Genomic DNA, 26,605 nt, shown 5'->3' with positions numbered 1-26,605 from the left:
CTCTGGATTCATCCGAGGCGATCTCAGAATATTTTTAGCTATACAAAGACGACTACTAAATCATCATCACGCAAATGGTCCATTTCTGATGGGATATTAAACAAGTTTTACAAGCAATGACAAATCAATACGAAAATAAAGCCGAGAGGAGCTGAGGGCCACATGTGGCCCTAGAGCCACATGTTGGCCTAGAGCCATTTACTAACTTGATGGTGCCAATGTCCATTAAAATGTAGCAAGCAGACATTTGAGTTCATTAAAGTGGCCCCACACGCTGGAATATCGGCAGAGATATTGGACAATTTGCCTGAAAACCATCAATTGTCAGACATGTTGGAAAGTTTGGTGACAAGATGGCCGCCATAGACCTGTGTGTGAGCGCGCAATTACCATGTGTTACTGCACTTTGAGGCTGGTACGAAAATAAACCTTCTGTGAGGTAAATATAACATCATTTCATGGTTTTATGTGGTGAACCATGAAATTAATATAAAGTTATTCTTAACTAGAGCAGTATGACAGAAAAAGTTAGACAAGAAATCCATGCACCTTTGTTACGGCATTCAGACAGTTTCCAGACTTGCTGAAGTAAGAGCTGGCAGGGACGTAAACAGAGCAATGTGACTGTTTAAATGACTTCTCTTCTATGCATGGAATTATAATGCCATTCACCTCATTGCTAGGCTGAATACTCAAGGTCACCCATATGAAAAAAGTGCTTCCAGCCACCACAATTACGTGCCTAACACTACAAAACCAAGGCAGACTGAGGGCATGGAAAAGTTTGAGGGGGGATATTTGCATTTAAAAGACACGTCTGGACTCTCACTGTATACGTACAGACATTTAAATAAAGAATTTCTGAGGGGGCGAGGGAAGATTAATTATATCCATGTTTCACATTACGAAACACGCATTTGTGGAAGTGTTTATGCAAAACTATCGCTATTTTTCAAGAAGAGCAACTGACAAACATATCAGACAAACAAGCAAAAGACGTGGCTCAGGACAGTAAGTGTACAAATCACAATATGGGCTTCAGTTACATAGACGGGGTAAAAAAATGTAAATAAGGTGTACAAACGAGATTTATTTTTACAACTAAAATATTTTTGAACAGTATTTCATAAAAAAAAAATAATAATAATAATAATAATTTGTTAATTTGATGCGAATCTGGGAGGGTGGCCTAATCTGCCAGGAGTACGGGCATAATCTCTATGCGAGATAGATAATTGAATACACACCAAGGTTAACCTGTTCGGTCTTAATGCACACTGCCATATATTGTGAAAATCAAACACACAGTGTATCACCCTAAGAACCTCATAGCAACTATCAAGCACAGTGGTGGAAGGGTGGTTTGACATGTCTTTGCAACCACTGGACTAAGATGTCTCACGGTCATAGAGTCCACCATGAACGCCTCTTTAAATCAGAGTATTCTAGAGGAAAATGTGACGCAATGCTCTCTGGCCACCAACCTGAGCTTGGCCATATTTGATTATGCAACCATGACACTTTATCCTAAGCATGCCAGCACATTTACAACTATGTTAGAAAAATAAAAGACGGTTTTGGAATGGTCGAGTAGAAGTCTAGACCTAAACCCCATAGAGATGCTGTGACGGGACCTTAACAGAGATTACAAATGCCTTCATTCAATGAACTGAAGCACTGTTTTAAGGAGAACCAGGATCGGTGCTACCACAAGTAGTCTTGATGACAAAACACGTAGGGTTGTGGCCCGACACGTCATTGAAGGAAGCACTAGTGGTATCATATGCTGCTAATTTCTCCTGAAAAGTAGTCTGATGAACTTGCAGGAGATTATTTTGCTTATAAACATTGGTTTTAATGTTATGCATTTACTATTTGTTTATTGATGCTTAATAAATTGTAGAATTTAATGCACACACATACATATATACAAATACGCACACATTTTAAAAGGATATCTAAATGTACATGGTTACGCTGTAATATAGAAAAATGTGTAAGTAATTTGGGTTACTGCATAAATCAAATGGTGTTATTGATACTTTATAAGTAGAGTCTCATAAGAAAAACATTTATTGGTTATATTCGGTGCTTGGTGCAATTTCCTATTAAGACACTATATAGACAACCCAGTCTGTGTTTCTTAGCTCCGACCGCCCAGTGCAAGGCTTAGCGGATTTGTATGACTGCAGCAGGGTCTACAGAGGATACCACAGCGGTCTTGTATATAAATAGTTTCTCCTCTTGTGAGACAATGTTGATAAGGTGCATTATATACCGCCCCTTAGGGTGTCTAAGTGCACGCTGTTGGGTAGCCCACTCTAATATCTCCCACTAGGGACTGGGATGCCTCAGTCACTAATAAATGCAGACTCTGAACATGTGCTGGCGCTGTAAATGGTCTTCCACACTTAAAAGCCAATTTCACTCATAGTTAAGTTGGCCAATAAACCTCATTGTCTAGGCTCTTGTTACTTTATTATCCTCTACCACCTCTGATGGGAGGCTATTCCACTTATCCACTACCCTTTCTGTGAAGTAGTTTTTCCTCACATTTCCTCTGAACCTCCTTCCCCCCAGTGTCAGTACATGTCCTCGTGTTCTAATACTTCTCTTCCCCCCAGTGTCAGTGCATGTCCTCGTGTTCTAGTACTTCTCTTACCCCCAGTGTCAGTGCATGTCCTCGTGTTCTAGTACTTCTCTTACCCCCAGTGTCAGTACATGTCCTCGTGTTCTAATACTTCTCTTCCCCCCCAGTGTCAGTACATGTCCTCGTGTTCGAATACTTCTCTTTCCCCCAGTGTCAGTGCATGTCCTCGTGTTCTAATACTTCTCTTCCCCCCAGTGTCAGTGCATGTCCTCGTGTTCTAATACTTCTCTTCCCCCCAGTGTCAGTACATGTCCTCGTGTTCTAATACTTCTCTTCCCCCCAGTGTCAGTGCATGTCCTCGTGTTCTAATACTTCTCTTCCCCCCAGTGTCAGTGCATGTCCTCGTGTTCTAATACTTCTCTTCCCCCCAGTGTCAGTACATGTCCTCGTGTTCTAATACTTCTCTTCCCCCCAGTGTCAGTACATGTCCTCGTGTTCTAATACTTCTCTCCCCCCAGTGTCAGTACATGTCCTCGTGTTCTAATACTTCTCTTCCCCCCAGTGTCAGTACATGTCCTCGTGTTCTAATACTTCTCTTCCCCCCAGTGTCAGTACATGTCCTCGTGTTCTAATACTTCTCTCCCCCCAGTGTCAGTACATGTCCTCGTGTTCTAATACTTCTCTTCCCCCCAGTGTCAGTACATGTCCTCGTGTTCTAATACTTCTCTTCCCCCCAGTGTCAGTACATGTCCTCGTGTTCTAATACTTCTCTTCCTTTGTAGAATGTGTCCCTCCTGCACCTTGTTATAACCCTGGATATATGTGAACGTTTCTACCATGTCCCCCTTTTCTCTTCTCTAAACTATACATATTAAGATCTTTTAGTCTATCCGGGTAAGCTTTGTGCTGTAGGCCATGCACCATTGTAGTTGCCCTTCTTTGTACAGTCTGTAATGTATTTATATCCTTCTGGAGATATGGCCTCCAGAACTGAACACAGTATCTAGATGAGGCCGTACCAATGACCTATACAGTGGTATTATTACTTCTTTCTTTCTGCTACTGATTCCTCTCCCTATACAACCAAGCATCTGACTCGTTAATGGAAGGATTGAAAAAGACAGGGCCCAATACTGAAGCCTGGGTGACACCGCTAATAACTCATGCCAGTCTGATTACTTCCCATTTATAAGTCACCCTTCAACCAGTTGGAAAAAAGTTTTAGGATTAAAATAAAGCATTTTTTTTCCTTTTAATAAACCTTATTTTTAATTTACGGAATCTGGAAGTGGAAGTTCAAGTCCAGGCTTCTAGTTCCAAGTATAGACAGGACTTCTGATCTCTTCATCCCACAAGAGAAGACAAAACTAAACTCAGGAGACGCCATTGTAGGCAAGGCGTAGCGGAGGTTCCTGCTTTGCCTCCACACCAACTCTTTCCCAGCCCCCTTTTTGAGCCTCCCTTTCCTCTCTGCCCATCGTTAACCCTGGGTCTTGACAAAGTCTCACCTTCAAGAGATAACAAGGGGTGAGAGTGCCTGCTGTACAAGGCTCTCGTAGAGACCGTGCCCCTGCGTACACATGATGACACTTCTCTTCTATCTAGCGATAAACACACCTTTAGAACAAACATTTTTTGTCCATGACCCTATCCCTTTAAAAAGGGTTTCCTAAGCGCTGGCATGCAACGGCAAAAATACACAGTCCATAGACACCCGCCGACCATATCCGGTTTATGGCTGGTGGAAAAACTTGGCACAATTTGCCCATATTTGATATGTAAACATCAAGCCAGACAAGGATGTGCAGGAAAGGTCTGTCACCACAGAAGAGGACATCCTGACTTCAGAACCATGACGCTTATGTAACACAGTTGTCGGAGCACAGTTCTAACAATTTGGTTTCATATAGGAGGAGTGTTTGACACTACAAAATTCATGCAGCAGGATGACAAAAGCCAGACATCACTACTCTGTGCTGCTGGGGGACCCTGCTCCTTCCACTATATAACTCTCAGTCTGTGGCTTCCTGCTGCCTCCATTCCCTTCCTCACATCATGATACTGTCACATACCACTCTTAACCCACTGACACAATCACACAAGGTCACAGATTTAAACTTATTACTGATGTAATCCCCCAGCCCAGTGCAAACCTGTGTAGAAGGGCTGGGTGCCAAAAGTTGAGTTTTCAGCAGTAGGGGTTGTCCAGCCCGCCCCAGGGCCAGAGGGGGCCCTCCAGACACACTAACAATCCAGAGTTGCACTACTTGACTACTTGTCTGCAGATAACCAGATTACCTGGTTTCTGCGAGATCAGTCTTCTTCAACATCGGAAACTACACGAGACTTAACGCTACTCTCCTTAGTTATTAACAATGTACAGCCACAAGCGCTGTCCACTCTGGTGGTCCTGTTGCCCAAATCAAGCAGCCAAATGCGAATGGATGGCGTTCCCCCACGACCTGAAGTTTATTACTCTCCAAAAATGCTCCCTGGTGCTTGAGCATGCTATAAGCAGAATGTTGGGAGTGTAATAAAACTTCAGATTTATTCCAATCACTTAAATGAATTTCCTAGGCTTCATGGTATGCGCCCATAGCTACGAGCAAGAGAGCCACCTTTTGTAAAGCCACTTTCTCTACCTATACATTGGACTATTACCATTGCAATAGTGAAGGGGTGGGGGGGATGGGGGGGGGGGGGGGAGAGTGCGTGCCAGCCCTCACCATGCCCAGGGTGGTCCCCATCATGATGAGACCACACCCCCATACCGCTGCCAGTGAGACGGATTTTGGGAGATATGTTATCAGAGATTAAACTCGTAGTGTCGTCTACTACTTATCAGTTTACAGACCTTTAGGTTAGTTGGTCTAATAATAAACATGTCAATTGGTTTATCCCTTTACCTAGAGTGTGGGAGTTTCCACAAGTCACATGTAGAGAGTTGGGAAATCAACTTCTGGGGCATCTTCCTACACCACAGACAGAGAACACGACTTGGGTTTCTAAAAACGAGCTTACCGTAACCGCAAGGTTTTCCCACCCCTCTCCCAACCAAATGCACAGAGGTAACCAGTAGGACAAGTAGTAACGTTCTGCCCCTTTTAAGGTTAGAAGGTTGCCCATCACAGCTTTTAAAGGTGGAAGGCATTTCTCTAAATGGGAAAAACTAAAAAAACTCAGTAACTGATACACTAATTGCTTTCGGCTTTCCTGGGAGAGGGTTAATGTATGCGCTACAAAGTTCTATTAAAACAAAAAAGGGGATGCGTCACAAAAGCGAGGAGCGATCACACACGGCTAATTTGCTTAAAGAAAAATAAAATAAAAGTGTTTGTCGTCAATTATAATACTATTGGAGGCTCATTTTAGTTTTGAGAGTCTTATTCATTTAAAAAGTTCAACAAGATTTGAGGGGGGGGTTAATAAAAAAAAACGTTTGGGAGAAAACTAGTTCTGATACGAGAGAGATTTAGGGGCACATTTATCAATATTAACATAAAGTGAAAAATAGTTTTCAATTCTTATCGCAATGATAAGGATTGAACTATTTCTCTCATTTATGTACAACCCTGCACAGAAACAGCAGTTCCGAAAAACTGCTGTTTCTGTGATAAAAAAAAAAATCATACTTACCCCCCTCTTCGGAACGCGATGTCCCTGGATCACCTCCTCGTCCTCTTCAGTCTTCTTCTTTCATCAATTGCGCATGTGTAGTTCACATGCGCACAAACATCTCCCTCGATCTCTGCAACTATAGTTTGCAGAGAGCGAGCGGTGATTGACAGGGAAGGATCATGTGATCCCTCCACACATGCGCTGTCCAGCTCTGCTCTTCGGAGCAGAGCTGACAGCACTGAGATTTCTCATTTATGATAATGTATGCCAGCTTCAGCTGGTGTACATTATCAAGACAAGTTCCCGAAAAAAATCTTGTTAGATTGCAAGAGGGAGCAGTCACCATACTATTGAATGGTGACTGCTCCCCAAAACGAAGCAGAATGCAAAGCAGCAGATATCCACGATATCTGCTACGATGCATCTTTAATAAACATGCGGGGGACACATCGGGGCATGGATTCTATGTTAAGTGCACGTTAGTGCACCATCACAATTTGTTAAATATACCCCTTAATTTGGACACCAATATGTATGGATGACAGCCCTGGCCAACTTCTGTCGGGATTGCAGCCATCGCGTAACAAACAGGCCCTACTAGGTTAGCCGGTATGAGAAATGAGTGTTTATTCCCCAGATGTCAGACGAATGTTTACAGTAAACATAGGATCCTGCATGGCACGTGTTCCAGAGAGTTACCTGCAGCCTGGAGGGCAAACACAGCTCAGGATAAACCAACATTCTCTCCAGATGCCACGTGGCTAAGCCTGCACCCTTTAACCCCTCAAGCTCCAGGATATCCCTGCTGGAGCACAGGTGACATCATTAGTGCATTTGATTTAAACCACCTGTGCACAAGCAGGGATGTCCTAAAAATCTGGACTGGGCTTGAGGACTGTAGTCGGGAAACACCATCCTAGTACAACTTAAGTCCACTCTTATAGACACTGGCACTTGCCTTAATCTTTTCCTCTTTGACGGTTGACTCTTCTACATTAATTGTAAGCTTTTCAGGCCAGAGGTATCTTTTGTGTTATGAATAGAAGTTTCCATCTCTCTACTGCTACTGTTGCTTTTTCCTGTTATTTAAACAGGCATTGATACAGGCCAGCTCCTTTAGGATATAATATATTGCAAATTAAGGTAATGCCAATGTTCCAAACCTTGAGATATTTAACATTGTATTTAAATTTGCTGTGTAAGCGATCACAAACTATTGTTCTCTGTTGTCAGCAAATTTCGACTAAAAGTCGTTTAATCTGTCTAGCAACAAGAGCACTGATAACATCTGCTCCCCTACCCCAGCCCGTGATCACAACATCTTTCTAATAAAGCCCTGAAACTTTGCATATAGAGATTTGTGAATGTTTCAGAGGCTCATTTCTACAAAGCAAACTAATGTCTACCGGTTAGTGGTTCAATCATTTACATCAGCAATTTCTCAACCTACAGATTATTTTAAAAATTAGAAAAAACAGATTAGAATTACAGTCAAATGTCTTTTTTTCAGAAGGACAGTGGCTCTATGGTTTATTTTGTATGGTGTGCAGATGTAATACACTGCTACACACAACATGGGCTATTTACCATTTAGTGCAGCAACAAGTTGCGTTAAACAGGCCCGCTTTTGTACTTCAATCCCATTGACCCATCTTTTATAGTGTTCTTTTAGTTTAGTGATAGACAATTAGGAATCATTGGTTTGTATTTCAAAGAGCTTCTACTGCAGACAGCACACAGCAGGACAGTTCCCAAATTGAGGACCTCTTTGTTCGATACAAGAACATTTTTAACAATGCATCTTGCAGGAAAGGTTTAAGGCTTCTGTAATTCTAACACATGTTTAGATGTCACCCTCCCTTAACAATTGAACGCATGAAATTATTTAAAGACAGTGATTTATTTTTTAGCCAATTATTCTGACCTTTCTGGCAGTGACGTGACGTCCAACAACGTGGTTCCTCCACTCCATTTATTACCGTCTTCACACAGGAGGAGTCCAGGATCCCCGGACAGACGTCCGCACATTCCTCCACCGGCTTGTTACCCACTATGTAGTGGTTATCCACCGTGTCCGACAACAGAGACCAGTCTATGGTGGAAATGTGGCAGAGCTCCTGATTCCGTTCAATGCGTACTGCCCCTCGTAGGATGTTGGTGAGGCTGTGAAGGCCAACCTCTCTCAAACGGGGCATCTCAAAGATCACCAGAGAGTAGTGGAAGAAGAGATCAGTGCCACGGATGATAGACAGGTTGGGGAAGAGTTCCTCTAGACTCTCCAAGCCGTAGACGCGAAAGAGGAGAAGGTACTCTGTGATCATCGTCAAACGGGGGAAACTCAGGCCTCGGAAATCCTCGGGTTTGGTTCCAAACATAAGTAATATCTGTAGATTACCTTGGATAATGGTGCAGTTCTCCAGCCTATGGAGCTGGGATACATCATTCCGGATGTCCATGCTTCCACAAACTAGAGGAGAAAAGAAATTAGTCATGAGAGAACCCATAGATGATGCCATAACTACTGGACAACTACGAGCCATCCATAAAACACTCGCACATTCTGCCTTTGATGATTGACATTTAGTGGATACAGACCCCTTTAAAACATTTTTCAATTCAGGCTTCTGTAGGTCACTTAAGGATTATGCTAAGCAAGACATGCAATAATTTAGGGTCCTGTAAAAAGAAACATTTTTGCACTGCAAATAATAAGGAAAATGTATTAGAATTAATATTATTTTGCTCATGAACCAGATTTCCTTAGTCTTGTCTAGAGCAGAGATGCACCGCCTGTGGGTCACAACCTCCAGTGGGGACCCCAGAAATTATTTTTAGGGGGCCCTGTGTCAGATATGCAATACAGTCTATCGGGAATCAACTCTCTTGGGGTGTCAAAATAATGGCAAATTAATGCTTTGGGGTCTCTGCTAAACAAAAGTTGAGCATCATTGGTCAAGAATGTATTTTAGCAAATTGCTTAGTCCCAAGCGAGTACATAAAGTGGCCCCACAATAGGGATTTGGACGGATATGGGTGTGGCCTAACTTGTCCTGATTTTTCCATTCAGGAACGATGCTACAAACAGTGGGATACAACCAGTGTTTCCACTTAATGTTCTTAATTTTAAAGAACAACATACCCACCTCTGGCTTCCGAGTCTTTCAGCGGCGCATGCATGGGGGTCATTCAGCCCAATTTATTCCTGACCAGGGAACATTTTCTCTGTGAATGGTTATTTTTACCACCAGTAATTCTTGTATGTCTATCAAATAACACTGTAATAATGCCCCTATTGCCTGTGATAGTAAATTACCAATAAAGCAAACGAAATAGTTACATAATAAAGTTTACAGTTGGTCTTTGGGGTTTCAATAGTGTTTCCAACCACGAGAACTGTGCTTCTTAAAATATTGATATTGCAGTTTATAAGTAACAATTATAGAAATAATAAGAATTATTTACCCAATATAAGATACAACGTATGTCATTGCACACAGTAATTGGGAGTTATCACCATCATTTCCTGTGCTGTACAATGCACATTAAGATTGGATAAATAGATGGTGTTGTAAAGGTTAGACATCATTTAGTTTGTTTTTTTAGAAAGACAAAAGTATAGTACCACCACAGAATGTAGGAATACGGAAACAAATGAGGAAAGGGGGAGAGGTGAGGGGCGAGGGTCAGCGAGGAGAGAGGAGACATCCATGTGGAGATAGCAGAAAGACAGTTGGTTACACGAGATAGTACAGAAGGAGAGAGGTCAGGGGAAGAGATATAGATTTGGGTGTCTTCAGCGTAGAGGTGGTATTGGAGGTGAAGAGAAGAGGTGTACAATGAAAAAGTAAAGGGCCAAGAACAGAGCCTTGTGGGACCCCAACAGATAGTGGGAGTGGAGGGGAGGATGTGCCAGAGGTAGAAACACTAAAGGAGCGGTTCGATAGGTAGGAAGTGAACCAGGAAAGGACTGTGTCACAAAGGCCAATGGAGTGAAGGGTGTGTAGGAGAAGAGGGTGATCAACAGTGTCAAATGCAGCAGAGAGGTCCAGGAGAATGAGTATGGAGAAATGACCCTTAGACTTTGCAGTAAGTAGATTCATCATTATCTATTTATATAGCGCCACTGATTCCGCAGCGCTGTACAGAGAACTCACTCACATCAGTCCCTGCCCCATTGGAGCTTACAATCTAAATCCCTTAACACACACACACAAACAGACACTAGGGCCACTTTAATAGCAGCCAAGTAACCTACCAGTATGTTGTTGAAGTGTGGGAGGAAACCGGAGCACCCGGAGGAAACGCACGCAAACACAGGGAGAACATACAAACTCCACACAGATAAGGCCATGGTCGGGAATTGAACTCATGACCCCAGTGCTGTAAGGCAGAAGTGCTAACCACTGAGCCACCATGCTTGATCACTTTTGTGATAGCAGTTTCAGTGGAATGCTGGGGGTGGAAGCTGGTTTCAACGCATTTGCCGTTGTGAATCTCGGTACTAAAAAACCAAGCCCCACCATACTCTGGTTTGTGCCAGAACATGCAGAAAAGGTTCACCAACCGTTATTTACTGCAGCCCCGTCTGACAGCAGCAGAGTGTAGTGGGGACCTGGAGGCTGCTTCCAGTGATCCTGTGCTGTCTACAACTTGTCAAAAAAAAGCTGCCCTGGGGTTCAGTATTTAGGTGGGTTAAGGAGTGACTGAACATTTTTGTACCTCTCGGGCAAGGCATCACGTGATGGACTACTCACTCAGGCTGCGGCTAATCACGCTCCCTCTGACAGCCAACACCATTTGCCCTGAGGAAGTATGAACGGCCTAAAACACTAGTACAAGTTGTGTTTTACACTGCATCAACAAGATCATGGTAAATTAAACAAGTGCTGTAAGGGGTCCGCATACTGCAACCTGCATGAAGGTTAAGAAAGGAACACTCCACTTTGATCCATATTTAAAAGACAACTTTTTGTTCTCTTACGTTTATAAAAATAAATAAATAAATACATATGAGCTTTATATAATTGATTTTATTTTTTGATAAATATTGAAATATTAGAGATGTTTCGGAGATCAAGGCAATGGAAAAACGCTATAGATTCCCTACTGTGAACATGGCCAAAATTACGTTAAAAGTGCATTTCCAGCACCAAGAATACTAGACCCCATTTTTATGAATAGGACAGAGGAAGAGACCTTTTTTTATGTATAAAAGAATACACAGACAGAACTGAAGTATTCAAGGTCCAGCACTAGATACGTTGTCCTTTTATTAGCATTTGTATGTAGAAAACCTTCCACCGGGTATCAGATGCAAATCGTTATGGAAACACAACCGGTATTACAAATGAATGTGTAGGTTGCAAAGACAAACGTTAGATTTCTCAAATAAGTTTGTGGGCAAAGTGCATAGTTGCCGAGAGTCCCGGAACATCCAGGAAACTTCAGAATTTGTAGGAGTTCTCCCAGACTCCCAAGAGAGCAGTTCAGTAAAGTGGACTGGGATGGGTATCACGAAGATGTGATTCGCATGCCCACGACCCCACTATCGGAACCAGGAGAATGTGTCCATCATCAACACACAGAGGTGGGAGACATTAATAAGACTGAGGCCTACTGAATGGCCTCATGCCTAACTGGTGGAATCAATTCATATTTTTATACTTTTTATGCCCATGGGGCATAAAAGTCTCCCAGAAAGTCAAGTATGTGATAGCTCCAAGTGAAAAGATACGCTGAACGTTGGTCCAACCAACATAGTACCTGCATTGCTGAGATGCAGACATCCCTATTTGCACTGGGAAGGACAGAGAGCATTGGTTTATTTTATGGTAAAATGGTGCGTTAGTACAAATTCACTTGACCGCACATCAGGGACGGGTCAAGATGGCACAAGAAGCATTGAAACAAGTAATTCATCATCATTTATATAGCGCCACTAATTCCACAGCGCTGTACAGAAAACGCACTCACATCAGTCCCTGCCCCATTGGAGCTTATAGTCTAAATTCCCTAATATACACACACAGACTAGGGTCAATTCGATAGCAGCCAATTAACTTCCTAGTATGTTTTATGGAGTGTGGGAGGAAACCGGAGCACCCGGAGGAAACCCACGCAAACACGGAGAGAACATACAAACTCCACACAGATAAGGCCATAGTCGGGAATCGAACTCATGACTCCAGTGCTGTGAGGCAGAAGTGCTAACCACCGAGCCACCGTGCTGCCATTCAAAGACCCTTCTCTGTCCAAAGAAAGTAATGTAATGTGAAGATCAAGCGGTCCACCAAGAATTCATGTCCTCACACTGACTCCATAATAACATATTTACCCCAACAACAGATCATTGCACAAAGTAACGAGTTCCTGTTCACTTTACCTATTAAGTCCATTTACTGTAAACAGGTTATATTCTTGGCTGACAACAAGGCTGAATCAGATATAGGAGGTACAATTTTGCATAGATCAGTCCAACTAAAAAAAAATAAAAATGTTTATTTATAGCATAATATTGGTTCCAACTCAACTAGAATTTTTTTTTTTTTTTATTTTTTTTTTACATTTTCATAGAAGTTTGGGGATTTTAAGTACTTTAAGTTGTTCAGCCCAGCAAAACACGATGTACCCAAAATAAAACGGTATACAAGGCTATTCCAAAACAGGACGACATTCTGTGTCAGTAAAAGACCTGCACATCTCCAGCATTCCACTGGCAGACAAGGAGTTAACAGCGGCACCTCCTAGAAATGCTGGTTATACGGCTTCCTGGAGGGGCAAAAATAACCTGGCTGCTGTTTTTGATATTTTGCCCAAAACAATATACGATGGTAAATACTCAGATTTCAACATCTGCTGTATATACAGTAAACATATGCACTGTGTTGATTGACTGTTGTGTACATTAGGTATAATGCACGGTTACATATCTTACAGCTGTCCTGATTTGGACGGAACTGTCAGGAAGGGCGTACCACCAACTAGTGAGGGGGATGACCTGACGCAGAGTTGAACGTACGCCTGCGTAGCGTAAATTGCGCGCTCGCTCTGTGCACGCCCACAAAACAAAAAAAATAAAAAAAAAAATATCTTCCTATTGATGTGTGCCACGCGGCATATTTGTGCTTGAAGGGGTGTGATGGGATATGGAAGTTGGGTTCCTATGTAGACCAAGTACAGCAAGGTTGGGTTTTTGGAATTGCAAGCCGATGCAGACCCCAACACAGATATGCCTTTTACAGCCGTATTATTTGCGCCAGCCTTGTGTCTGGCGCAAATACACATTGATAATAATGAGAATCGCCATCACTAGCCGACTGCTTCTGAATTGGCCGATTGTGAATTCACCTCTTAGGCTGCAAATTATGTACCGATAATTGCTTTTCCTCTAAAGCATCCACGGCAGCCCTATCAAATGGGTTATCTCCGTGCCCAGCTGAACAGAGACATGCAAAGGAAACACCTCACTAGATCGACCATGTAGCTGTCCGACCAATCACGTCTTTGGGTAACTTACCAAGCCGTTCCTGAAAAATATAACGTACAACATAGATGGGAAATAATAAGGCTGCCAGAGTCCATTGAAGAAAATAAATTAACAGTACATAATTTCCTCCTGGCAGCCCTCAAGAATGGCATGTACCCAAGCATTTATAGAAGCTGGGCAAAAAGGTAAACTGACCAAAGTATAAACGATTTTTATTCATCCAATGTCTGAAGAATCTTTGCGCCGAATCGTCCATCCTTAGAGGAGAACAAATCAAGGAGATAATGTCTGATGACCATCCCGCCACGTTACAGATGTAGTTTGTTGAAGCATGAGCCTTACGTCTCCGAAGAGCAATGAGCCTTCGCAGGGAAGTCTAGGCAGGTTCTTCTGGCTACTACAGTTGTTGATACACTTCTGGGTGAAAATGTGATGGTGTCAAATAAAATAATCAGTCCTAGTTGTCTGGAAATGGGAGCCATGGACACTCCCGCTTTAAATCTTGTTTTGGCAGAGATATGTAGTTTCTTGAAACATTTCTCAATTTTTCTATTTGTTGGATTTATTAATGGTCCTCCATCCTCTAATGGTAAAGTAGTCTATGCTGATAGATTAGCCACAGCGGCATCCATTTTCAGAATTTCATCCTAATTCTGAAAGTAGATGAGTGAAGACAAGAGGGATGGAGGGGGTGGGGGTGGGGGTGTAAGGAGGCAAGGGGAGAAGGAGGAGGGGGGGGGAGAGAAAGGAGTCAAGAGGAAAGGAGTGGTCACATTATATAACTAGTGACGCATTTCCTTTTCCTGTCTGCGTTCAGCAGAGCGAGCAGTTAAGCCATTTGTGAAGGCCACCAGGGAGCCCAAGGAAGAAAACAACTGTTTGCAAAGTTTTATCGCACTTACCACCTGGTTCATATGGGCGTGTAATACACCCACTGTAAACCTAGCACATATGCAACAAATATAGAATAGGACGTTTCTTGAGATTACGGCCAAGTTGCGTTCAACTCTGGAGTACGTCCTGAATATCTGTACCCAATTTCATACCTCCCACCATTGAATAAGTGCAAAATCTGGACTAAAAGACTGACCTGATCAGCCCAAAAACCACCCCCCAATTGCTGAAAGCCATGCCTACTTTTCAATAAACCATGTTGAAATCAAATCGGACTGCTGGAAGGTGTGCATGACTGCCGTCAGGCATTGAACTCACTCCACGGCCAACGTAATTTTTGGAACTGAATGATTTTAAATCATTCTCAGCTGTCCTAGGAGGTCCATTGGAGGCCCACGTGCATGGTGGCTTTAGGTCACATTTGTTGGAAGCTTTAGTCTTGTTTACTTACAAATAAATGAAAGTCACTTTTAGGGCTGTTGGTCATCCGGGGGGTTATAAATCTCCCAGATTCCATTCTCCTAAAGGGAGAGGGCTTAATGTCAACAGTCTCCTCACAATGTTCACATTTGATAACATTAGTAAAGATATATATTGTACCAATATTTACCCAGCCCTCCCTCAATTGTCTTACTTTGCAGTTTAATCTGAAGTGATATTCTAAGGCTGGGTACACACTACAGGTTTTTGGTGTCCATAGATCTCCAATGATTTTACAGTCTCACAATCTTTTCAGCCGATGGTTATGACAGATGAAGAGCACAGATCTGACGGTAAATTGTGTAAAACGTGTATAGTGTGTACACAGGGATCGGCTGCTGATCGGGACTTTCAGTCGTTGGTAAAACCATTAACGATGTTGCATCGGGATACATTTTCTGTAGTGTGTACCCATGCTAAGTCTTGTATTCACGTCAGTTTGTTAACCAGTAACAAGATGGTCATTTCTGCAGGCTCCCAGTCAGAAATTCCACAAACACCAGACACTTCGTCAAATATTCTATTACTAATTAAACAGAAACCGTGGCTGATCATGTGTCTTGATCACATGTTAAGTTAAAAGCGTACCTGTAGCTTGCATACAGTGGCAGCCATTTTATGGAAATGCAAGCTACCAATGGATTAAGGACCAGACACCATGATGTCCACAAAACAGACTATTCCAGTACGCCTAAGAGACGGACAATGTCTGCTCTCCCAGACATAAGCCATACCTCCCAACGGTCCCGATTTTGGTATATAAGGGGTGGAGCTTTACATGACAGTGGGTGGAGTTTGCTAGAAAAAAATGTCCATTTGTGGGCAGGTTTGTACAGAAAGGGGCAGGGTTAGAGTCCCACTTTCAGGATTCTAAATGCTATGAGGTATGCATTTGTAGCATACTTGCCTACTTTGTCAATCCATGTTCCAGGAGGTCCAGGGACAGGTGGGCGTGTGGAGGCCCTAACCCCTGCCCCCTAAGCTATCATCACCATTTTGTCCTATACCAGCAGGGCCACGATGACGTGCGAATCACATCAATAAGCCCCACCCCCTCCATTTAACTTTGCAAACCGTCCGGGAATCGGGAGGTTGCCCTGCTCTCCAGGGAGGACTCTCAGAAATTCAGGAGTCTCCCGGACATTCCTGGAGAGTAGGCAGATCACTAGAGAGTAAGCATAGTGCAGAATATGATAGGCTTATATTGTTCCTACAAAAAACAATTCTCCAAAATGTGATCGATCTTTCAGGGATGTCTACGCCTCAGATATAGTGGCTGGGCAACATCACACTGACACAAAGTTAATAATGACGGAATGTTTAAATTAAATCTGCCCAAGGACTCGGGCACATGAAATGCATAGAAACAGGAAACAATGAAAAACATGTAATACCACCAGAAAAACAAACCTCAAAAAAACACAAACACAGGAACAAAAAGCCTCAGAAACCAGACATTTGCATTGGGATAACTTGCACTGATAAAAGCAGGCACCTGATTGGTCGCTACAGCTACCTGGGTGCTTACAACAGGCCCTTGAGGACGAAGCAGCAAACGGTTTAATGCTTTTTTTAGTCACAAGGATGTATGGGCGAACGCTTTATACCTCAAAACTTCCTGTGACTGCTATATGCACCTGACCTCATGTTACTTCCCCTCATCTGGGCTGTGTCTCTAAACTGAAAACCCGAAACTGACGTCTGCAGATGTAGACATACCAAGTAATCCGTCAAGTAAAAGATAAAAGCAAAGAAGGAAATAACGTAACAGCATATGAACCATTTTAAAAAGCAATTTCTGACAAATTCTATTGTAAACTGAAAAAATGCTCAAAAAAAAACCTCCAAATGAAATAAAAACTTTCCTATTAACCATCAAAACACCAAAAGGGTATATTTACTAAACTGCGGGTTTGAAAAAGTGGAGATGTTGCCTATAGCAACCAATCAGATTCTAGCTGTCATTTTGTAGAATGTACTAAATAAATGACAGCTAGAATCTGATTGGTTGCTATAGGCAACATCTCCACTTTTTCATTTTTGCCAGGATGCATGTAACAGAGACAGGCACCCCAGCTGCTGTGGAACTACAAGTTCCAGCATGCCAGAGACCATGTAACAGATAGGTACCCCAGCTATAGGCAACATCTCCACTTTTTCAAACCCGAAGTTTAGTAAATCTAGCCCCAAATGTCAATTTTATTACACCATGATCCTAAAGTAGATTTGATTTAAATTGACACAAAACGTTCTGTGACATATTCCCCTCATTCGGCCAAGAAATTTCACCGCCGAAGTTTGACGTTCCCAGTACCACCCCTCCACGAATCGGCTGTTGTCCCAGGTCTATTCATAGGGGGGAATTTAATTAGCTGCGGGCGTACCCGAGACAATTTGCAGAGGAGATTTTGACAGAAATCTCCGGTAATTTTTGGTGCAAGGAAAAAATGAGTGGTGATGTCTACCGTAATTGCCGGCAGTGTGCACGGCGCTATGACCAAGTACCACAGCAACAATTGAACCCCATTCCCCTACTGGGGGTCTCTGCGGACTGTTCTGGAAACACATCACGCCATATTGAGTCTGGCGCTAAATTAGGGAATCTTGAAACTTAAAATATTCCCAAACCGTGGACATTAATGAGATATATATATATATATATGATGTTCATATCCTGGCAATAATTTACAGCTACATGACTAGCCTAAATAGATTAAAGTGCATGCAATAAAGAAATAATATAGTATACATACAAGTATATCACATGAAATATTTCAGAAGTAGCCCATAGAACTCAATTACAGAGCCCCACCACCAGCATGTAACTACATACATCCCTAAGCTACAGACACGATATATAACATGACACAGCAATGCATATTCCGCAGTACAACATACAATCTCACAGCCACCTACAGATTACTGTATAAAATCAAATACAAGAGCCACTTACAATCGGTCATCTCGCCACTAGGAGTGAACACAAGAAGGACCAGCAGGGCTGTGTGTAAGACAATAATGAAGATGCAGGGGGCTGATCTTGCTGGTCTCTCCATACTTGCAGGGCTCCAACTTTGAAACAAAAATCTACTAAAGTGCAAGGAAAAAGTCTCAAAAAGTGCAGATAAAATGGGCTAAAAAAATAAAAAATAAAATAATGAATAAAAACAAATATAAAATCAAACCTCCATCAGGCTACCAGTACCTGAGGCATGGTGCCTGGGGAGCACACTGCACATCCCACACTGTAGCTGCAGACAGACCAGTGCTGGATTATAGCAGAGTATAGTCCTGACCAGAGGGACTGAGAGCACCTGAGTGGGGAGGGGCGTGGCCTAGCATTGGATCCTTCTATTACAGCAGGTGTATCTGATGCCTGCCAGGCTGACACGCCCACTGTGCAGCTCATTGGCTGCAAGAGGGTAGCCACGCCTCCCAGTGCTATTCCACTAAACTCAGTATAATAAAGGTGAGCTAGGAATTATGGCACAGAATCCTGGTATGCAGAGATTTGTGCAAAATCAAAAACAAAATCCATAGAGATTTATATATATATATATATGTGTATATATATATATATATATATATATATATATATAAATAAATGTATATATATATATATATATATATATATATATATATATATATATATATATATATATATACACTACATATATATCATCATCATTTATTTATATAGCGCCACTAATTCCGTAGTGCTCTACACATACATATATATATATACTCTCCTTTAAAGCATTTTTACATATTAGAACAAAATTAACAATCATCTAGTTCTCACCAAGTCCTAAAATTTAATATACATTTGGCATTATGTATTAAGCCCATACGCGCCAACCTTAGAGTCTAGCCCTCTGGGAGATCCCTGAGGAGGGTGAAAGCTGGTAGGGGTGCAACGAATCATGTCATTTTGGCCCCGTCTCGGCAACGTTATTTCACGGGCATGACGGGTGGGGCCAAAATGGCGTGATTCCCCGCAAATTGTGTCATTGAGGCTCCCGCTTCTAGTGAAAGTTGGCAGAATGCGGGAGAATGGGCTGATCTCCCGAGAGACCTACCCGGAATTCAGGAGTCTCCCGGACATTCCGGTGCATCTAGTTTCAACCAGATACTTGACGAGGTTCGGCGGGATCCCCTACACTGCCCTTCTCCTCCTGGCAGCGTGTTGGCGGACAGCAGACTGCTTGTCTGAAAAAAGATGGCGGACAGTGCCCCAGATGTAGCGGGATTCTCTATCCTGCCGGTCCTGACCTTTTTTCCAGACGGCTGACCAGCGGACGGGAACTTCTGTAGCGTGTATCTAGCGTTTAATGCATCTGTCTAGCTACAAATGATCCCATGAAATTATTTTTAATGTTGGCAGTTATGCACCGGTTCCTAGTAAAATCGAACTCTTATGAATATTTGCGTCGGTCAACAAAATGGCTACCTCCACGCTGCGCAGGCAACACGCAGGTTTTATTTGTGTTATTTTATTTTAAATTGATCATGGATATTAACCCATCCCCTACTCAGATAGCTCCTAGCAGTGGATCAATGCAAGGTGCGCTGAAACTTTCTTGGAAGCCGTACAGACAGCTCGCTGGCCTCGTGGAATTTCAACCCGAGGCTGCTGGCAAAGTTACATTTTTTTCTCTCCTTTATTTTGGGTTCTCCAGCAGTAAATATTTACCCTGAAAACTCTGACTGCAACAAATCCTCAGGATGCATCAAGATACCGAATTGTTTGTTAATAACACAGAGAATAGTCTCTTAGCTGCCAGAGAAAAGGAATTAACTGTTTTCTTACTGGGCACAATAAACTCGACAGCGGAATTACTGTGTGAACAGTCTTGCGAGGCCAAAGTTGTGTCCCTGAAGTTGAAGAAATTGGGCACCTCAACGCCCAATGCTATTGAGGTGCAGGGGAGAGTTGGATGGGGGACAAGGGGGTTTGCTGGATTATTCTGTAAAACAGTTTACTCCAGCCTATAAACCACCTGTACTTTCCACCATAAAACATAACAAAATAACTAGAGAAAATATGTGTCAACTTGTGGTCGATAGATTTTGTACCTCATGAGTTCGATTCCCGACCATGGCCTTATCTGTGAGGAGTTTGTATGTTCTCCCCGTGTTTCCGTGGGTTTCCTCCGGGTGCTCCAGTTTCCTCCCACAAACCAAAAACATACTAGTAGGTTAATTGGCTGCTATCAAAATTGACCCAAGTCTCTGTGTCTGTCTGTGTGTGTATGTTAGAGAATTTAGATTGTAAGCTCCAATGGGGCAGGGACTGATGTGAGTGAGTTCTCTGTACAGCGCTGCGGAATTAGTGACACTATATAAAATAACTGATGATGACGATGATGAATATCTCTCCTACAAATATACACACGCCCCTCTGTGTACAGTGACTCCTATCTACTTTCCCTCGGGTCTGTACTTGCAGTTTTCTTGCCACAGTGAGCAGAAAAAGAGCAGTCACTTGTTGTTCTTCAAAAGTATCCATATTAGTAAAATAATTTGTTTATGCGCGAACGAAGTACAATGTACACGCGCCAACGGATGTATGAAGAAAACGTGCTACCTTCGATTTTTTATGAGGTTTGGGGTGGTTACTATTGAACATGCTCTGCCTCTTATTTACATTTCTTGGGGATATCGTTACACGGGCCTCATAAGTCGTTTCAGTGCGTACAAAATTCTAATCTTTGCTCACGACAATAAAGCGGTATAAAAGTCGCTGTCCGGACAGTCGGTCTTTCGTTAGTCGTCTAAAACGTGACTAGTGTGTAGAGCGATCGGACCTTCGGTCAAAGGTAAAGTTGTTGTAGATAACGCAGTGGGCGGAAAATTCTTCGGTGTGTGCCTAGCCATAGAGGTACCCTTTAACCTTTAACACTATTTAGCAATATATATATATATATATATATATATATATATATATATAAAACAAGGAGACAACAAGGCGCCTCATAGTGTACTATTATTAAATATATACATATTACGGTTAAGCTGGGTACACACTACAGGGTTTTCATCCAATTATCGGCTCAATCAGCCGACATACGACCGCTCTTTCAAAAGTCGGGTCAGTGTGTGCAGTGACACGATGGTGGAAAGTCTGCCCAAATGGACGATTGTCGCCTCATTTGGTTGGTCGTACCGTTTAATATTTTCGTTCCAATCTCGTTTCCGCCGTGTAGTGTGTATAAACTTCCGACCGATCCACAACAGTGAGTACGAAATGACAGTCATTGCTCACGACAACATGGCTGTAAAAAGTCGCTAAAGGGACGTCCGCTCTTCCCTTTATCGTCCTAAACAAGGCTAGTGTGTATGCAGTCCATGGACCGAGCGATCGGACCATCGATCGCATGTAAAATCGCTCGGCATAAAAAGTTGGTCGAAATTTCTGTAGTGTGTACCCAGCTTTACTTAGCCATAGACCTAGATAACATCTCTATCTCAAAGCTCTAATAGTACCGATATAATGCATAGATACAGTACAATCACATTCGTATTAATCAGGGTCCCAGCCTCTTAGTCTCTTCAGGAATGAGGACGAGTTGTTTGACCTGGCAGCCAATAAAACAAAGCAATATTGTTCCCCTCCAGCGACACAGATTATGTCAATTCTCTTTGCTGTTTGATGAAGATAACAAAGACATGGCAAACGTGTTGTATCCTCTCTTCCTTAGGCTGGGTACACACTACAGTGTTTTCAGCAGATTAACCGGACCAATCAGAAGGTGAACGGCTGATTGGGACGATATCACAGTAGTTTGTACATTGCAGTGAGGAACGAGCACACACAATCCTGCAGTGTGTACACACTCACGATCAGACCTCCATACAGAGTCAGGAACTTTACAGCAGATGGTTATGACAGATGAAGAGCACAGATCTCCCTTTGTCGCAGTGGGAAATGTCGTTAATATTTAGCAGTCCCTGACGGCCCATCGGCTTAGCCGATGCTACAAAAATAAATGTAACTTTTCCTTATCTGAGCAAATACATATTATGTGCACAGTACTTTATAACTTTTCAATTACTGTTTCGCCGAACGTCCCCAGTGATAGCTGTTCTCCGGCCTGGAGACTTTGGTGAATAGGGAGAAGCCCTAAGTCCAGTGAAAACTCCCATTTTTGCCAGATCTCCCTACAATAAATAGACCTCTGGTGCCACAGAAACTCTGGTGTGGCTTCTACATCACAGACACATGGCCTGGGCTTGGAGGATAAAGATGTCTATAGCATTTACATCTCCTGCACCACTTCCAATAGAAAATCATTCTGCAGTTGCTGTCTGATGGCTGCCATATTTCTGTTAAAGTCCACCCCACACTCCCACATTATCGTCATGAGGCGAGACGAGCACCTTGCCTTCGGCGGCTTTAGCGGCAGACAGAAGGCTGGGAAACTTGCAGAAGAAGGATCACAGCGATTGCATTATGTGATCACTTCCTCCTTTACTAAGTGTATGAGACGCTTCCCTGTCACCTGCTCCTCATTCACAGAGTAAAGGAGAGAGCGTGCTGTGATTGGTCTAAATGATCGCTGTGCACTTCCTCTCCATGAGAAGTATCAGTCTGGGGTGAGGGGGTCTCTATTCACGGTCTGCCGAACACAGCATGTAGCATTGGATCACTCCAATCTCAAGACACTAACCCAGATCAATGAATAAATGTTACAGCAAACTGTTTAAACTCTTTTTCACTTATTCGCATCTCGCTCTTAAAAAAGGATAAGAAGAGAGAACTCTCTTTATTGCATAATTTCCATTGCTCTCAGTAAATACAGCCACCCAGTTTTAGACATCATCATAACAGTCCACAGTCAACAGATTACATGAACTGACTACTCTTTAAAGGGAATCCTCTTGTTATGTGTGAAGAAGGTTACACAACCCTCCTTCACTGACTAGTGTACTGATGAGGACTGCACAGGAGGAAGCAGGGAGGCAGGTGGTAGAATTCTAGAGGCAGCAGCAGAGAGGAGGCCCTCCCCTCTCACCTCTCTTTCCCTCCCTAGTACCTCAATTCCTAATCTCAGTGCCATGTGATTTGTTTACTACAAAAGGAAGTGCACTATGACACTGAGAGCAATCCCTGGCTGCTTGCTTAATTATACAGTGACTATGTAGCCCCTGTTCGCTAGCGATATGGTTTAGATACATCTTCTCAGTAGCTACCGCTGGATGAGTCAATCCCGGGCTAGTTCAGTTTTCCTCATCTCTGGTTTTGGTGAATATAAAGTGAACAGGCGCTGCCACGCAAGCAGGCTTAGAGACAAGTTAGTCGGTGAGCTGCTGCCACAGGCGTTGTAGCGCAGTACAATCACAGGAATGACCGCCAGATACTCTCTTGCTGAAATAAATACGCATCTATAGTACATCTCTTAGTCTCTCTCCTGCACAGTTCTTTTGGTTAAACACACAAGAAGGCAATGATTCAGATCGGTGGTCACAAGAGCTAACGTTCTTTTTGTCCGCAAAGGGACCTGATTTTTCACACTTTATAGAAACAATTCTCCCAATGTAATAAACACATTCAAATGTATGACAATGAGACGTGTGATAAAGGTGGTGCCCTCGTTAACACAATTTATTTAAGACATAAATGAAAATCCATTAAAGAGTATTTTAACTTAACCGCAGAGTGAAGTAGTGATACTGGCTGACATCTGTCGTTGGTTAATGACTCAATTACAAGGACGGCAAAGTTTAATAAAATTTAAATAAAAAGCAATTAAATAAATAACTCCTTCTCATTGCAGTGATTATGTTCAAGTATATAATAAAATAAATATTTGGGGGGTAAATAAGAGGAGGGGGAGAGACAGGGTACGGGGGATGGGGAGGGGTACAGGGGCACGCATAGGATTTGTAGAGGGGGGTTTCCACACCACGCCGCCAGTGGGCGTGACCAGCATGCATGGGGGCGTGGCTATAATATTAGACAGTGCTTGGCTGCTCTCCAACTCTTCCTATCCCCATAATATACATGGGCAATGCTGCGTGGACTACTGTTAGGTGCACGCAGCTCTCCCTTTTCAAGCAGAGCCGTGTGAAGCGGGGGCAGGGTCCAGCCACCTCAATTATACAGTGTCCCAGGCCTGGAGGTGGGTTTCTAGGCACTAGGAACCCCCCACCCCCTCGGTTTGCCTATGGGGTAAGTGAGTGGAGAGGCAGAGTCTACTGCTGACTCTTCTATAAGCGTTAAGGGGAAGGGAACAAAGGAGCAGGTTGAGAGACAGCCCTGTAACATTAGCTTTGCACACAGCGCGTTTTACGGAAGCAGGCCAGGGGCATGACTCTATATATGCCTAGCATGGACAAAACGCATTTCAGCAAAAGGATATATTCTGTGGTTAGTAAATAAGTTTCAGTATGTCAGATCTCTGTATATAAGATTCTAGCTGTCATTTATTTAGTACATTCTACAAAATGACAGCTGGAATCTGATTGGTTGCTATGCAACATCTCCACTTTTTCAAACCCGCCGGAAACTCTCAGCTTGATACATTTAGCCCCAGATCTGTGAGCAGTCTGATGAGCTGATTTTTCTGTCCTGCTGGATGAATTCGCATATTTTAAGATGAGACACACAGACACACACACAAGTTGTTGACCAATTTAGTCAAAAACAAGCACGTTGGCTGAGTAGACTGTGTCTGATATCACCCCATATGGTTTATCCCAGGCGCAAATCAACAAACACTACAGCACTGTGTGCAAAAGTCAATATTGACGGTGAACTGAGGGTTCAAGAGGCTTTATCAAGTTGAGGAACAATAGAAATAAATGTCAGCTTTTCTAAGGTCTCTCTACCTGATAACAGATGGCTCCTGTAACATCGTTTCCCTTTCATCTGGGAATTCCTGCAATGTTAGACATGTTGACTTCTGTTGTCCTATAAACACAGATTTGTAGCATTACAGCAGTTCTGTGCACTAAGGATCACACACACTGGTGTCGTTTAAGCCTCTCCATAGTGTCGGCAGGGAGGTGTCTCGGGAGCACCCCCATTGTTCTGCTGATGCACCCACAAATAAAATGGAAGAAAAGTGGGCGCATAGATAGCTATTGTGAAGGTGTTTATGTGCCAAGAGTGAGGAATGTCACGTTCAGTATTTCTCCTATCCAAGGTGGGGGGGGGGGGTGTTTTCTGTGCACAGCAGACTTCCTGTCTTTAAACCTGAGCAGCAGGAAGTGGGCCTCTGTTGATGAAATATAATGTCAAACCTCAAACTCTTTTGCCAGGATGTCAGTTTTCAGAAAACTTGATTCATATGCGATCAGACGGTGATTTACATTTTACATTCTAAAGTAATGAGCTGTATTAAAGAAATAAAGCATATTCGCCAACTCTCCCGGACATTCCAGGAGACTCCCGAATTCTAGGTAGGTCTCCCAGACTCCAAGGCCATTCTCCCGTATCCTGCCCATTTCCTAGTGGCAGAATGGAAGTTTCCATGGCGCGGTTCACTGTCAATCTTGTCATTTTGGCCCCTTCCCCGCAGCGCAAAAAGGGGGGGTGAAGGGGGGAGGGAGTATTTAAAATATAACTGCAACACTGATTTAGAGTCCACAGCCCCAATCAGTCCTTTAAACTAGAGAGTGCAGAGGTGTCAATCGAATGTATAGATAACTCTTTCAACCTTATTAGGACTCATTATAGAAGGTATAGGTTCTGTGCGCTGTGAGATATATACCCACGGGTAGGTGAATTGAGATTAAAATGATAAAAATTAATGTTTGAAAGGAAAAAAGAGAGAAAATATATTGCCAAACAAAAATACCAACAATGCAAGACCTAAAACTAAATTTAACAATGTAATAAATCCAAATTTGAATCCAATCATCATCTATTTATTTATATATATATAGCACCACTGATTCCCCAGCGCTGTACAGAGAACTCATTCACATCAGTCCCTGCCCCATTGGAGCTTACAGTCTAAATTCCTTAACATACACACACACAGACAGAGAGAGAGAGACTAAGGGCAATTTAATAGCAGCCAATTAACCTACCAGTATGTTTTTGGAGTGTGGGAGGAAACCGGAGCACCCGGAGGAAACCTACCCAAACATAGGGAGAACATACAAACTCCACACAGATAAGGTCATGGTCGGGAATCGAACTCATGACCCCAATGCTGTGAGGCAGAAGTGCTAACCACTGAGCCACCGTGACAAAACGGTGGTTAATGTTGGGAATATACTTTATAGAACTTACAAAATTTGTGCACAATTACCCAAAAACAAAAATCAAAACATTTCTAGCAATATTCCAATATACAGAATTTAAGTCTACAATTAAATAAAAAATGTTTTGCCACATTTTAAATACTATTTTAGAAGAGATTATAAACTTCCCTAAGTAAGTTTTTCCAATGACGAAATGGGTGAAAGTTGAGAGTGTAGAGAAAGGTTGGTTGGCCATTGTTTTGTATAAACAAAAAAAAATTAGTTTCCACCAGGGGAGGCAAAGTTTAGCCCGGGGGGCAAGACTCCACTCAGCAGTCTATTAG

General features: G+C 42.7%; 1 protein-coding gene across 2 annotated transcripts in view; it reads right to left on the bottom strand.

Annotated features, from left to right (window-relative positions):
* Nucleotides 1-18,359, bottom strand: part of INSRR (insulin receptor related receptor) — a 48,312-nt gene extending 29,953 nt beyond the window's left edge. For both annotated transcript variants that reach the window (XM_075193283.1, XM_075193284.1), the window contains exons 1-2: nucleotides 18,022-18,359; nucleotides 8,133-8,675 (exon numbers count right to left, since the gene is read on the bottom strand). In XM_075193283.1, the coding sequence (XP_075049384.1) occupies nucleotides 8,133-8,675; nucleotides 18,022-18,124 (646 nt within the window). In that variant the 5' untranslated portion in view covers nucleotides 18,125-18,359. The remainder of the gene's footprint in view (nucleotides 1-8,132; nucleotides 8,676-18,021) is intronic.
* Nucleotides 18,360-26,605: the final 8,246 nt, after the last annotated feature.

The sequence above is a fragment of the Mixophyes fleayi genome, chromosome 12, assembly GCF_038048845.1.
Source record: "Mixophyes fleayi isolate aMixFle1 chromosome 12, aMixFle1.hap1, whole genome shotgun sequence".
Lineage (NCBI taxonomy): Eukaryota > Metazoa > Chordata > Amphibia > Anura > Limnodynastidae > Mixophyes > Mixophyes fleayi.
Note: the sequence above shows the minus strand (reverse complement) of the source record. Positions and strands in the feature narration are given on the sequence as shown.